Source organism: Berghia stephanieae, chromosome 12 (assembly GCF_034508935.2).
Source record: "Berghia stephanieae isolate SIO BIC M18660-M18661 chromosome 12, UCSD_Bste_1.3, whole genome shotgun sequence".
Lineage (NCBI taxonomy): Eukaryota > Metazoa > Mollusca > Gastropoda > Nudibranchia > Aeolidiidae > Berghia > Berghia stephanieae.
This window is the reverse complement of record NC_088371.1, coordinates 26,732,663-26,746,795: the sequence shown is the minus strand read 5'-3', so window position 1 is coordinate 26,746,795 and position 14,133 is coordinate 26,732,663. Positions and strand designations below refer to the sequence as shown.

General features: G+C 38.4%; 2 protein-coding genes across 5 annotated transcripts in view; both read left to right on the top strand.

The window, feature by feature from the left end:
- The window catches only part of LOC144957775 (adhesion G-protein coupled receptor G2-like), a 20,472-nt gene extending 9,146 nt beyond the window's left edge, over window positions 1–11,326 (top strand). For both annotated transcript variants that reach the window (XM_078889189.1, XM_078889188.1), the window contains 3 exons: window positions 4,619–4,757; window positions 6,264–6,569; window positions 8,191–11,326. In XM_078889189.1, coding sequence (XP_078745315.1) covers window positions 4,682–4,757; window positions 6,264–6,569; window positions 8,191–9,884 — 2,076 coding nt within the window. In that variant the 5' untranslated portion in view covers window positions 4,619–4,681 and the 3' untranslated portion in view covers window positions 9,885–11,326. The remainder of the gene's footprint in view (window positions 1–4,618; window positions 4,758–6,263; window positions 6,570–8,190) is intronic.
- Window positions 1–14,133, top strand: part of LOC144957777 (N-acetyllactosaminide beta-1,6-N-acetylglucosaminyl-transferase-like) — a 114,446-nt gene that overhangs the window by 89,441 nt on the left and 10,872 nt on the right. The gene's annotated exons all lie outside the window — the stretch shown is intronic.

Below are 14,133 nucleotides of genomic sequence, written 5' to 3'. Positions count from 1 at the left end.
CAGTACGGAGAGGGGCAGATGTTGGATCAGACCACCACCTGCTATTGGCAAAGCTTAAGCTCCGACTCAGAAAACACGGGGCCAGATCACATACAAGAAGAAAATTCGAGGTGAATGCACTTGATGGGGAAAAGAATGAGGAATTCAAACTACAGTTGAGTAATAGATTCCAACCTCTTACTGAGCTCGAGGAGGACATAGATGTAGAGTCACATTGGGCAAAGATCAAGGAAGTCTACATAACAACTTGCCACGAGGTATTGGGGGTAAAGAAATCGGAACATAAAGAATGGATAAGTCCAACCACCTTGGACCTTATTGAAAAGAGGAGAACAAGGAAGGAACAAGTGAATGCAAGCCGAACAAGGGCTTCAAGACTGGATGCACAAGAGCAGTATCGAGCCATAGCTAAGGAAGTCAAAAGATCTGTGAAGAAAGACAAGGAAGCATTCATGAACAGACTTGCAGAGAAAGCAGAAGCAGCAGCGACTGGAGGACACATGAGGATCCTTTATCAAACTACCAAGACACTTGCTGGAAAATATGGGAAACCAGAGGTACCAGTCAAAGACAAAGATGGGAAAACTATTTTTGGAAAAGAGGCTCAATCTGAACGATGGAGGGAACATTTCAACTGCCTTCTGAACAGACCACCACCAGACAACCAGCCAGAAATTTTGCCTGCAAGGAATGAGCTACCAATTAGCTGTGATCCACCATCGATAGCAGAGATTGTGGGTGCCATTAACAAGATGAAAAGGGGGAAAGCTGCTGGACCAGACCAGATTCCACCGGAGGCTCTAAAAGTTGATGCGGAAATAAATGCTGAGGCCCTGCACCCACTATTTGAGAGAATCTGGAATGACGGGATATTCCCAAAGGATTGGAAGGAAGGACATCTTATCAAGCTTCCAAAGAAAGGGGACCTCAGTAATTGTAATAATTACCGAGGCATCACTCTTCTTTCTATCCCAGGAAAGGTTTTCAACCGTATTATTTTAGAGAGAATTAAGAATGCAACAGATGCTAAACTGCGGGACGAACAGGCAGGTTTTCGGAAAAACCGTTCAACCACCGACCAGATTGCCTCTCTGCGAGTCATAGTGGAACAGTCTATAGAATGGAACTCTCCTCTTATTGTCAACTTTCTGGATTACGAGAAGGCTTTCGACAGTATTGACAGAGCAACATTGTGGAAAATTCTGGCACATTATGGACTCCCTGAAAAGATAGTAAACCTCATTAAGGAAATGTATGAAGGATCAAGTTGCAGGGTTATACATGAAGATCAGCTTACTGACAGCTTTGAAATTAAGACTGGTGTCAAGCAGGGATGCTTGCTCTCTCCATTCCTGCTCATCCTTGCCATTGATTGGCTAATGAAGGAACCTCCAAAGGGAGAAGAAATGGGATACAGTGGACCCCCTGGACACAGTTGGATGATCTGGATTTTGCAGATGATCTGGCTCTTTTGTCCCACACCCAGGACCAGATGCAAGCAAAAACCACAATTATAAACAGCCTCTCGGAATCAATTGGTCTAAGAATTCACCCTGCAAAGTCAAAGGTCTTGAGGATAGGTACGCGCCAAAGGGAGCAGATCAAAGTAAAAGATCAGGAACTCGAAGATATAGACACTTTCTGCTATCTCGGAAGTATAATTGACAAGGATGGAGGCACGGAAGCAGAGGTGAAAGCACGAATAGGAAAGGCACAGGCTGCATTCACATCTTTGAACAGAGTTTGGAGAACTAAAGATATCTCCCTTCAACTAAAGCTAAGACTTTTCAACTCAAACGTGAAGTCTGTCCTACTGTATGGATGTGAAACTTGGAACGCATCACAGGCATGTATAAGGAGGGTACAGATTTTCGTAAACAGGTGCATGCGTAAGCTACTCAGAATAAAATGGATGGATAGAATAAAAAATGAAGAAGTATGGAAAAGAACACAGCAGAAACCAGTGGGAGAGGATATAGGAAGAAGACGATGGAGGTGGATTGGACACACGCTTAGAAAGAATGACTCAACTATAACAAAGAAAGTATTGGACTGGAACCCTCAGGGCAGAAGATCAAGGGGAAGGCCACGAGGAACATGGAGAAGAATTAAAGAAGCTGATATACAGAGAAGTGGTAAGACCTGGAATGAGATAAAAAAGTTGGCTCAGGATAGAGAAGGATGGAAACTGTTTGTCTGTGGCCTATACCCTGACCCAGGGTGAAAAAGGCAATGATGATGATGATGATGTGTTGTTGATTTAGCGGATTTCAGTCGCCATTTTGATTCTTTTTTTACTGTTAGGGTTAGCTCGAGAGGTTAGTCATAAGTGTTATTAAAGGTGCTAGGGTGTTTGTTTTTCCATAAGTTAAGTAAAGGGGAGACATTCCGAAAGCTCCTACATCCCCAGTATTCTTTAAATTTGTATTTTCACTGTTGATATTTTGTCAGGCATTTATTTATTCAATTTGTCATTATATAGAAGTATTTTTAAAACTCTAGAACAAACCTGCAGTCCGAGAGTTGTTTTTCTCTATTAGGGTTAGCTCGAGAGGTTAGTCATAAGTGTTATTAAAGGTGCTAGGGTGTTTGTTTTCCATAAATTAAGTAAAGGGGAGACATTCCGAAAGCTCCTACATCCCCAGTATTCTTTAAATTTGTATTTTCACCGTTGATATTTTGTCAGGCATTTATTTATTCAGTTTGTCATTATATAGAAGTATTTTAAAAACTCTAGAACAAACCTTGATAGATTTGTGAAAGTTTAAAATTTCCTAATTTGACCATTGTTTTGATTTTCGCCCGCCATTGTGATTTGTTAAGTATTGAAAGGTAGTGCAAAGCAGTCCGAGAGTTGTTTTTTTCTATTAGGGTTAGCTCGAGAGGTTAGTCATTAGTGTTATTAAAGGTGCTAGGGTGTTTGTTTTTCCATAAGTTAAGTAAAGGGGAGACATTCCGAAAATTCCTACATCCCCAGTACCCTTTCTTAAAAAAATAAGCATTGTGGAGAAAATTGTGCTTATTTGAGTAAATAAAAAAATTGATACGGCGCACAACTCTACTGAAAGATTTGAAAATTAGAAATGTATTTTTTACAGATAGATAAACAGATAACTTGATTTCCTTTTATAATTTAAAGTCAGTTTGAAAGTTCGTTGAGTCAATCAGATATCATAAAATATGTACCAACGACGACACTTGAATCCCAAAATCAACTAATTTTGACACTGTAAAAAGTTGTCAATTTGCGTCATCTATTTATGACATCAAGAATTATTATTACTTCCGTTGGGTTTTTGATTTAGCGGTGATCAGTTTTGTTATGTATGTTCTAATTGTGTGTATGTTTGTGTGTGAGTGTGTGTGTGTGTGCGTGTGTGTGTTTGTGTTTGTGTGTGTGTGTGTTGTGTGTGGTGTATACATTTGTGTGTGGGTGTTGGCATTTTTCAGCAAATCGCGGCATTCATAGTGATATTATTCACTTGATCACATGAAGGTATTTCAGTCGCCATTTTGATTCTTTTTTTACTATTAGGGTTAGCTCGAGAGGTAAGTCATAAGTGTTATTAAAGGTGCTAGGGCGTTTGTTTTTCCATAAGTTAAGTAAAGGGGAGACATTCCGAAAGCTCCTACATCCCCAGTATTCTTTAAATTTGTATTTTCACCGTTGATATTTTGTCAGGCATTTTAAAAACTCTAGAACAAACTTTGATAGATTTGTGAAAGTTTAAAATTTCCTAATTTGACCATTTTTTTGATTTTCGGCCGCCATTGTGATTTGTTAAGTATTGAAAGGTAGTGCAAAGAAGTCCGAGAGTTGTTTTTTTTTACTATTAGGGTTAGCTCGAGAGGTTAGTCATAAGTGTTATTAAAGGTGCTAGGGTCTTTGTTTTTCCATAAGTTAAGTATAGGGGAGACATTCCGAAAGCTCCTACATCCCCAGTATTCTTTAACTTTGTATTTTCACCTTTGATGTCACGGGTCAGAGGCTATAGTGGCTTACACTTCATATTGGGCCACACAGAAAAATCAACCGAAGATATACCAAATTACACAGACAACGTTGTTTACCAATCTGCCCTCATTAAATGATGGTGAGTACAGTATCGAATGAAAATAGTTCTTTCCCCGCGAAATTGCGGGCTTTTTACTAGTATATATATATTTATATATATACTGGGCAAGGTTGAAAACTCAACATTTTTCAAAGGGCAAATTATTTAATCTCTATCTATTTCACTTTAAACGTAATTTTTTGTTATCTGGTTCCTTTTGATGCGATGGCTCACTAAATATCAATGGGTATTTGCGGTCATCTATTGCACTATCTATTCTAAAACTGATAAAACTTTGCCTCATACGTATTCAGAAAATTGAGTGGAGCTGGCACTTATGTTGTTAACAACAAGAAATGAAGTGACCCGGGTCGTGGATAGCACATACGGTAGAGTCACGATCTCTCCGGCCAGGCGGAGTTGTCGTACCAGTAAGGTCGCGCGTTCGAACCCCCATCGTGGCCGAGAAATATTTATTCTCTAATGTCTTCTGGCACTTTTTTCTCACTCACTTTATTTCTTTTTGCCATACATATTCAGTATTCACCGATATCCATTTTTAGGGGAGAGGCGACTTCTCAAATTGGAAAAGTAAAAACCGCTCAACCAACATCACGTGTATTTCGATGGTATCTTGTCGCGATGGCAAGTGGGAAGAGCGAAACCCCGAGGACAAGCTGCGATATATTTGTGAAGCTATGGGTAAGAACAAAGTGTGGCCCAACGATTCAATCTGGAATTTTATCGCAGTGAACCGACGTGTGTGTATATATATATATATATATATATATATATATATATATATATATATATGCAGGTCTGACATCCGAACCCACTTATAATTATGGGCCTAGTTTAACATTGTTGTAATGGACATGTCTTGCGTCAATTTTTTCAGATTTCCATGAGATACAACAATGAGCCTATAAGGAATTGGGTCACCAGACCTGCAACTAAGTGCACGTCGGAATAAATCAAGGGAAGGAAATTGAATTAATAGTCAAAATGATCAAAATTAGAGAATTTGAAGATTTTTGAATTAATCTTAACTCAAATGTCTTTACATTTTTTCTTTTGTTTTCCTTGAGAATTCACTTATATATATATATATATATATATATATATATATATATATATATATATATATATATATATATATATATATATATATATATAATGTGCAATTCCTGTAAAACTGAACGTTCCCTCTAGGAATGTCTAACCAGGCGACAGTGTCGTCGCAGATTTATCTGAATTTAATTGGCTATAGATAACTTTCATTACAAAGAGAAAATATAACAAATACAAAGACAACAATTTTCAATTAGGGTCAGTGTGGCTCACCGGCACGGTCTTTATTTCTTACCCGATGTGGCGTTTCGGGGGCTCCCGGTTAGTCGGTAGAGACTGATAGCCCGAAACTTCAACAAAAGAAAAGGAAAGGAAAAGACTAGGAGGATAGAAAGAAGGAACTCGTTGATAGTTCACTCTTAGGGGAAAGACCAGGCCACTGAACTGAGCCTAGTCTGATCAGAGGGAAGAGAAAGAATGAGAAAGTCCGTGTTTCTTGGCCAGACAATTGTAATGGCAAAATGATGGAAATCGAGGTTTACAAACAGGTCACATTTATAACAGAAACTAAATTATATTTATAACACAAATAGGAACGATACAACTCTACTTATCCATTCATCATTTCTCCTGACATCCATGAATAGGGAACACCACAAATAATATATAAAACAGGACCGCTGGAAAGCTGTATTCTGTTCAGCTGGACACAATTAACAAGAACTCTCCTCCGGTTTCCCGCGCTACGCTTGTGTAACACCAGGCTCGAACCCTGATTGGCTAAAAGCGGGATTCAAAATGTCTAGCACCCTGGGAAGGTACTGTCAACTCCGGACTTGTTCGGGTGATGTCCTAGGACCCATCGCTAAGGCATAACACCCGAAAGGTTCCGAGTTCGATCACCTGCCGCGGCGCTATGTGGCCTTGAGTAAGTCACCTCGCCCTAGCTCAATTGTGGCGCTGTACCGCGGCTGACGCCTGTGTTATTCCAGTCTTCCCTTGGAATAGACCCTATAGACAAATTTCCCCTCTAAGGGATGAATAAAGCGAATTTAATTTAATTTAATTTTAATATAATTTCAATTATTAAAAGACCCAAAGCAGAAAAGTTTACAAGATAAAACTGTCCAATTTCAGATCCTTGCGCCGCCCGGCCAGTGCTTAGCGTCGGCGTCAGGGTAGAACGGTTAGAGAATACGACGGTTACCTTTACAAGTGAGCAGGAGGTGGAAATCACGTGCTCTTTACGTGGCTATTCCAGTCCCGTTACTAACGTCTCACTCTTTTGTGAGAGCTTAATGGATGAAGTGGTTGGATTGGAAGATGTAGTTGTAAGGCAGACGATTTTTGTGAATGAGAAGGCGGATGGGAAGAAATGTGTTTGTGCGTCGTTCTCGAAGAATGGAATGAAGGAAAAGTCCCATGCAACAATAATCTTTAAAAGTGAGTAGAGCAAAAAGATACAATTATTGGGTTGTAAATATGAAATGATGATTTGATCACGGTTTCAAAACAATAACTTTTGTCGATTTTTCGTTTCTAACGCACGGTATAAACCGTAATACGTATCACGGAAATCGCAACTGATCAACTAATGAATTAAATCTATTGTGACGTGTGAAAAAATCAAATTTTGTGGCAGATTGTTGGAGAAATATCTCAAAATGGTGGCATGTACTCTTAAAGGGGGATTCTCGAAGTGATTATGGGGTATTTAGTTGATGTGATGAAGATGATGATGATGATGATGATGATGATGATGATGATGATGATGATGATGATGATGATGATGATGATGATGATGATGATGATGATGATGATGGTGGTGGTGGTGGTGGTGGTGGTGGTGATGATGATGATGATCAAACCAGAGCCCTTTTTATCCATACTATACACCGCGTGAACAATAACGTTCTGGAACTTTTAGGATTTTAGACAATCTGTAAGCTTGGTGAAAACCAGGGAATGAATTCTCGAAATTATTCGACCTCCAAATGACGATCCCACTCGAAAACAAATTTTAAAAAAATGCTTTTTGCCATTAAAGGGATTTGAAAAACCAAATGAAAGAAATGTAAATTATGTATGAATTAACTTAAATATTAACAATTAACATTTTGTCACGTTAAACAAAAAGGTCTCAGATGTACATTAGCATCTTTAGCACGATTTAGCAAACGCGCTCTAAATTGTTGGCATTCTTTGTACCAAGGCAAAAATAAAGTTAAAATGTGTCAAAATTGAGGTCTTTTTTTCTTTCCTCGTTCTCTACTTGAGTAAAAACCGGATTGATGACAATGGCGATAAACTCACTTTTAAGAGAATATCACCCAGTCAGAGATAAAATTGCACTAAGAATATAATATCGATGGTGGGCGGATCAAATCTCTGAAGTCCCGATTTTCACGTTCGTCGGATCAAAACTCTGAAGTCTACATACGAACTTTGCGCACCATGTTTTATTTAATTTTGGGCGGATCAGTCTGATCTGCCCCCAATTAATAAATAAGACACGGTGAGCAAAGGTCGTATGTAGACTTCAGAGTTTTGATCCGCCGATCGTGAAAATCGGGACTTCAGAGATTTGATCCGCCAATCATTGTATGATAATTCTCGTACCCTTGCACTGGGATTTCCGGGTTTATTCTCATTTAGATAGTTTCCAAGGTAAATGTGACCCAAACGACTCAAAACGTATTATATGCCGGGGTGATTGTGGTGCTCAAAGTGGAATTTTTAGTAAAATATATTTGAAATTTTGATTGATTTTATATGCCTTATTGAAGACATGCATTTCCAGTTGCTATTACTAAAATCCCCTATTTCTGGTTACTTTTATTTTACAATAACCTTTTGGCACCAAATTCGCCCCTACGATACCACTTTGAGGCGATCACTTGCAAATCGAAGAAAATAATGTGTTAGGATTTCTACAAATAGAAGTTGACAATGTGTTAGGATTTCTACAAATAGAAGTTGACAATGTGTTAGTATTTCTAGATGTAACAGGGTTATTTGGCCTAAAATTTGACTAAAAGTTTTGATCTAAATCTAAATCTTTCAGATGACCTACAATTATCAACGGAACTCTGTTATGAAGTTTCCCTTGTAGTTCAAGCGAACAGCAGTATGGTGGCCGGATATCTAAAAAAACATGGAATCTTGTCACAATTGGACATCGTTTTGACACGATTTGATGTAGCCGTGGAAACTGGCATCGGTCGAAACATTCTCCAAATCGTCAGCATGATCGTCGCATGTTGTATCGATCAGTTTGATTCAGATTCTCGTCAACAATTTCTTGGATACATCAAAAGGGTAGCCACCGGCATTCCATTCCTTGACGACCAGTCTTTTGATTTCGACTCCTCAGAAATTGCTCTTTCAGTTCACGCTGCAACTGCCCAAACAGCTGTTTTGATGGATCGTTTAGTTTTGCTCAAGAGTAATTCGCCACGAATATCTATTATGCAGGTCGAAGAGGAAAGAATGGCATTACAAAATGATGCCCAAAGATTGCCAGTTCCAGCTCGTATTCCAATGCGGGCAATAACCGAATCTCTGACAAACGTAGACAAGACCAAAATGAAACGGGTCGTTGCGGCTCTATTTAAAGATGATAGACTTTTTGGACCAGGTCTGAACTACCCGAACGGAACAATTGTGGGCAGTGTGATATTTATTGAACTTCCAGGTTTGTCTATGACTATCATCGATGACAGTGTTAACTTGACGTTTTATGCTCAACACCGCCACGTAAAATGCGTCTTTTGGGATCCAGACCGTGGGAATCAATACGGAGGCAGAGGAAATTGGGAAAGTTTTGGCTGTAGAATTTTAAATTACGATCTCGAATTCGTAACGTGCAGTTGTAATCACACGACCAGCTTTGCCCTATTCTTGACGCCAGATGACGTAGATGTAACAGAACATGCGCAATCTTTGGATTTGTTGTCAATTGTTGGGTGTCTGATATCCGCCATAAGTCTATCATTGACACTGCTGACGTATTTCATATTCCCTTATATGCGTGCAGACAAACCGACAATCATATTGATTCATTTATGTTCGGCTTTATTGATGGTTAACGTGCTCTTCATTACAAACGTGCTCGTGTCAGGTTTAAATGGCCGTAGTCAAAAAATGTTAATAGTGTGCAAAGCTGTGGCGATCCTATCGCATTACTGCATGCTCTCTTCTCTGTTTTGGATGTCGTGCGACGCTTACTATTTATACTTGGCAATGGCTTACGTATTCATTGATCCATCTAAAAATTACTTACTCGTATTCATTATCATATCGTGGGGTGCACCGTTCTTGATCGTGCTCGCTACTGGTGCAGCTGTTTCATTTAATAATTATGGTCTTGTTTTCAATGCCATATGCTGGATCCAAACACCAGCAGTTTACTACGCGTTTGTCGTGCCCGCTTGTTTGTCAATACTTTTCAACTACGTTATATTTGGCATCGTTATGAACTACCTGAGAATCGCATCGCGCTCTGACATTTTAGTTACCAGACGGGCATCAATCAAGAAACGACTGAAAGGGGCTGCATCTCTATCGTCTCTTTTAGGCCTCGCCTGGATCTTTGGGATTCTATCCATCGGAATCCGACATGTCGTTCTCAGCTACTTGTTTGTGATATTCAACACTTTGCAAGGATTTTTCATCTTTTTCTTCTTCTGTCTCTTAAAAGCAAGCGTCCGAGAGTCATGGGGCAAGCTGATATGGAGTAGCACAAACATTTCAAGCTAAAATAGTAATAATTAAGAGCTAACACCGTTTATAACAGATGGTTTATGATTGGACTCGTCGTGGGATAAATGGCAGAATATTTTATAATGATTTCCCTCAAAAAGGTAATCCCTCAAAAAATAATGAACATCTCGTATTTTCTTATCCCATGTCTACGTCGGTTTATCTTTATTGTACTCATATGAATAAAGACGAATGTTTACAAATATTTTATACATGTTTTGTTCTTGTACAAAATCCCGGCAAAGATAGTTCTCAAGCAACTCTGAGTAACAACATGAGAAAAATGTTCCCTTCAAGATACAAATCATCTCAATTTACTTGAAATTGCCCTTTTTGTTAATAACAATAATAAATTAAGTGAGTAGGAAAGTGCCAGGACAAGACAATAGGGAATAAAAATTTCGCGGCGGCGATGGGGGCTCGAACCCGCGACCATACTGGTAGGGCAACTCCAGAGTGTGACTCTATCGTATGAGCTATCCACCACTCCAATAAAAGTGGTTTCAAACTCGGTGTCTATCTTGAGCCGCTCTCTTTGACTTCTGGAGGTCACAGGTTTAATACACACAAACGCCGCGAAGTTAGTTAGCCAGCATTTGAGCTTAATAGCCAATAATCTCAACACAAACATGTAACATAAAACTAGAAACGATTGAGGCCTTGAGTATGCTCCGGTATTTGGGGTGAATTTTAATTCAGAAAATCGAGTGGAACAGTCACGGATGTTGATAGTAACAAGAAATGAAGTGAGTAGGAAAGTGCCAGAATACAATAGAGAATATAAATTTCGCGGTGGCGGCGACGCTCTTTTGTGTTTTCAACAATGTCGTAAACATACTATTTATCATCATTCTTGACCTCAGCTCAGCCTTCGACACCATTGATTCTTATGTATTAATTCAAAGTGTGATAACACGCTGAGCATCTCGGAAGCTGTATTAGGCTGTAACCTGAGTGAATTCATTACCCTGCGGCATCTCGAAAGCTGTGTTAGGCTGTAAACTGAGTGCATTCAATTTCTTCTCCGGTCCGTCTTGCCCTCCAATTGACCTTTTCAGTCAGTCTCTTGTTTTATCATAGCAAAGTTAGTGCAACTCAATCGTTTTTAGTTGCCAAACCGAAAGGGAACCGAGAATTCAAATTTCTTTTTTTAAGTTTCCTGCCACCAAAGTGAAACAACCCAAGGTTTTTTTTTTTCTTTGTTAGTTTTTAGAACACCTTGGATAATCAATTCTCACTAAATTAATGTTTGAATTGTAATATGTTGTACAAAGTAAAAATCTGAATAATGAATGTTTATTGTATCGTAACAAATATGACGATTTTCCTGTAGTTGGTAAGGAAATGCCAAATCACCCCGTCATGATACACATTTGAAGCTAAAGGACACTTCATTAGTTTCCAAATTCATGTGAATAAAAAGTAGAGCTAATATCAAATTTCTATAGTGTTCACATTCTCTTATTTTAAACTTACTTTCCACCATTATTTAATCCCAAAACGATTTCTTCCATCATTACCTTGTAGATGCTACGTGAAAGTGTTACCTTTTTAATCATCTTTGTTGTTGGCTGAAGATAAGTTTTGAGCCCGAAATTTCCTATTTTGAGTATCTTGTTTATTATTTTAATTTTGAAATCTTTACATTTATTTTTGTTTAATACTTTTCGTTGGAGTATTATTTTACTTGAATTTTGTTTACGTGGAACATGCCTCTTTTAAGACTAGCCTTTTTAGTTTTAGTATTACTGGGTGGGGTTCGTGACCTCCTATAGTGGGCAGGGAGGTACTTACTATGTCTTCTATCCCCCTATATTATCTGTTTTCCATCTTGCTTTCTGTCTTTGACTCGGGATAAGATTACTTGGTTTTGTTTTGACCCTGGCTGAGAGAGAAACAGTCAAATGTATATTTAGTTTTGCGATATGATCTTTTTTCCTTGTAAATCATCTCTCTGTTATGCACTGTATTATGTTTTGTTTACATGTTATTTCTGATTTATAAACATTTGAGTGTATTCCTCTTATTGAGGACCTGTGCTTGTGTCTGGACGAGACTTTTGTGTGGTCTCAAACTAAGTACTTTGATAGTGGGCTCTTCGAATCTACAACTGTTTCCTATTTGAACCATTCCAATTTTTCTTACTTTTTCCTCAAGCCCTTTTAATTTTACATCTCGAAAATTTTTACGATCCAATCTTCATCCTTATTACTGGCGCCGATATGACCTTAATGTGTTGCAAGCGTCGCAAAACTCTTAAAAACAATAAAAACAAGTTATAGTTTAAGAGACTTCGCTTGAGAAATGTTGCTAAAACATTGTAATAGCACCTCACAGGCCTCATGTTTCGTCCTAGTTGTTAAATATTACTGTTGGATTGGGAGCTTTTGTAAAGTGTTTTGAGCATATTTAATGGACATTGCTCTGTATATAGAAAGCTCAATTTAAATAGATAAATATCACCTTAATGCGCAGCGATTTCGTGTAACAAAAATCTACGGGAAATGTACGGCAAAAGAATTAATAAAATAACCGTCTCCATCTCACGTTATGAGAGAGTTCTTATATAACGCTATGCCCACTCGAAGTCTCAAAGCGCTTTACAGGGGATCCCAGGCCAACAGAAACACTTAACATTTAGGACGAGACTGTTTGACGATATTCCATTTTTTTCAGACAGAAAAATGCTGTTAACGGCCTGGTACTCATTTTACACCAGAGTACGGTGAGAAAATGTGAATGAATAGTCTTTTCCAAGGACTCAACTATGTGCCGAGCGGGGCTCGAACTCAGGACCTTCCGATCTCTGTTTGCACCCAAAATACGACATTGAGCCAGTTTTCCTTACTCGACCTCCCCCTCCCCAACCGTATGTGCGGCTATATGGTCTAGTCGTATGACACTCGCTTTCGGATCGGAAGGTCCTGGGTTCGAGCCTCGCGCTCGGCGTATAGTTGAGTCCTTGGTAAAGGCTCTTTACTCACATTCTCTCACCATACTCAGGTGTAAAATGAGTACCTGGCCGTTAACAGCGTTGTCGTTGTCCGAAAAATTGTAATATCGCCTAACAAGCGTCATGTCCCGTCCATATCACATCAGAATATGGAAAGGTGTGTGAATGATACAATTCAATTGAATTCAAAGGTTTATTTTGGGCAATTTGCAATATGAACCATAATAATAATAATAACAAATGGCATTTATATAGAGCTTTACCCCGTTGTCACAGGCTCTAAGCGCTTTACAGTGATATAAAACAAAACATATTACAGTGAGACAAGTGTGAAGGAAACATGATACGAATTCATTTTAACAACAACAAAATATGAAAATAATATTGCAACATTATGATGTAAAAAGATAAAACTTTAAGCGAGATTTGAACATTGTCAACGAATCCGAGCATCTCACGTGTGATGGGAGAGAGTTCCAAAAATGGGGGGCTGAAATTGAAAAGACTGTTCATTTATTTTACGCAATGGCTTAGGTTTGACAAGGATTGATTGGTCATTGCTTGACCTCAAGTTTCTATTGGGGACATATATGTTTAGAAGGTCTTTAATATAGGAGGGACTGTTCGTGCTCAGGGATTTGTAGACAACAGTACAAATCGTATAGGTAACTCTTTTTTCCACAGGAAGCCAATGTAACTCACGGAGAAGAAGATTTGCTGAAGGGTATTTTTTGTTATTGCGTACAATGAGCCTGGCTGCGTTATTTTGAGCAACCTGAAGTTTGCTAATTTTGTCTTTAGCTAAATTCGCCAAAGGGAGTTACAATAGTCCAATTTAGATAAAACCAGGGAATTAATCAAAAGTTATGTTATATGCTTCGGTATTAAATTACGAATTTTGCTTATTTTTTTTCATTTCTATGTACATAGATTGTATGGTGTTATTCACGTGGCTTGTCATGGAAAGATCTTTATCAATGATGACGCCAAGGTTTTTTGCTTTATTTGAAAATTCTATTGTGCTATTTCCGAGAGTAATAGGTGATTTATTTGCCTGTTTAAGGATACTCGGTCTTCCACACATCAAAATCTCAGTTATACTATCATTTAATTTTAACTTATTGTGGTACATCCAAGATTTAATCTCATTAAAACAGCTCGTAATTCGTTGTATTAAGAACTGTAAATTACTAAGAGGTGCTGAATCATATATTTTGCGTATCATCTGCATAAAAATGATAACTCAGATTGAATCTGGATATCACACTAGAAAGGGGCTGCATATATACAGTA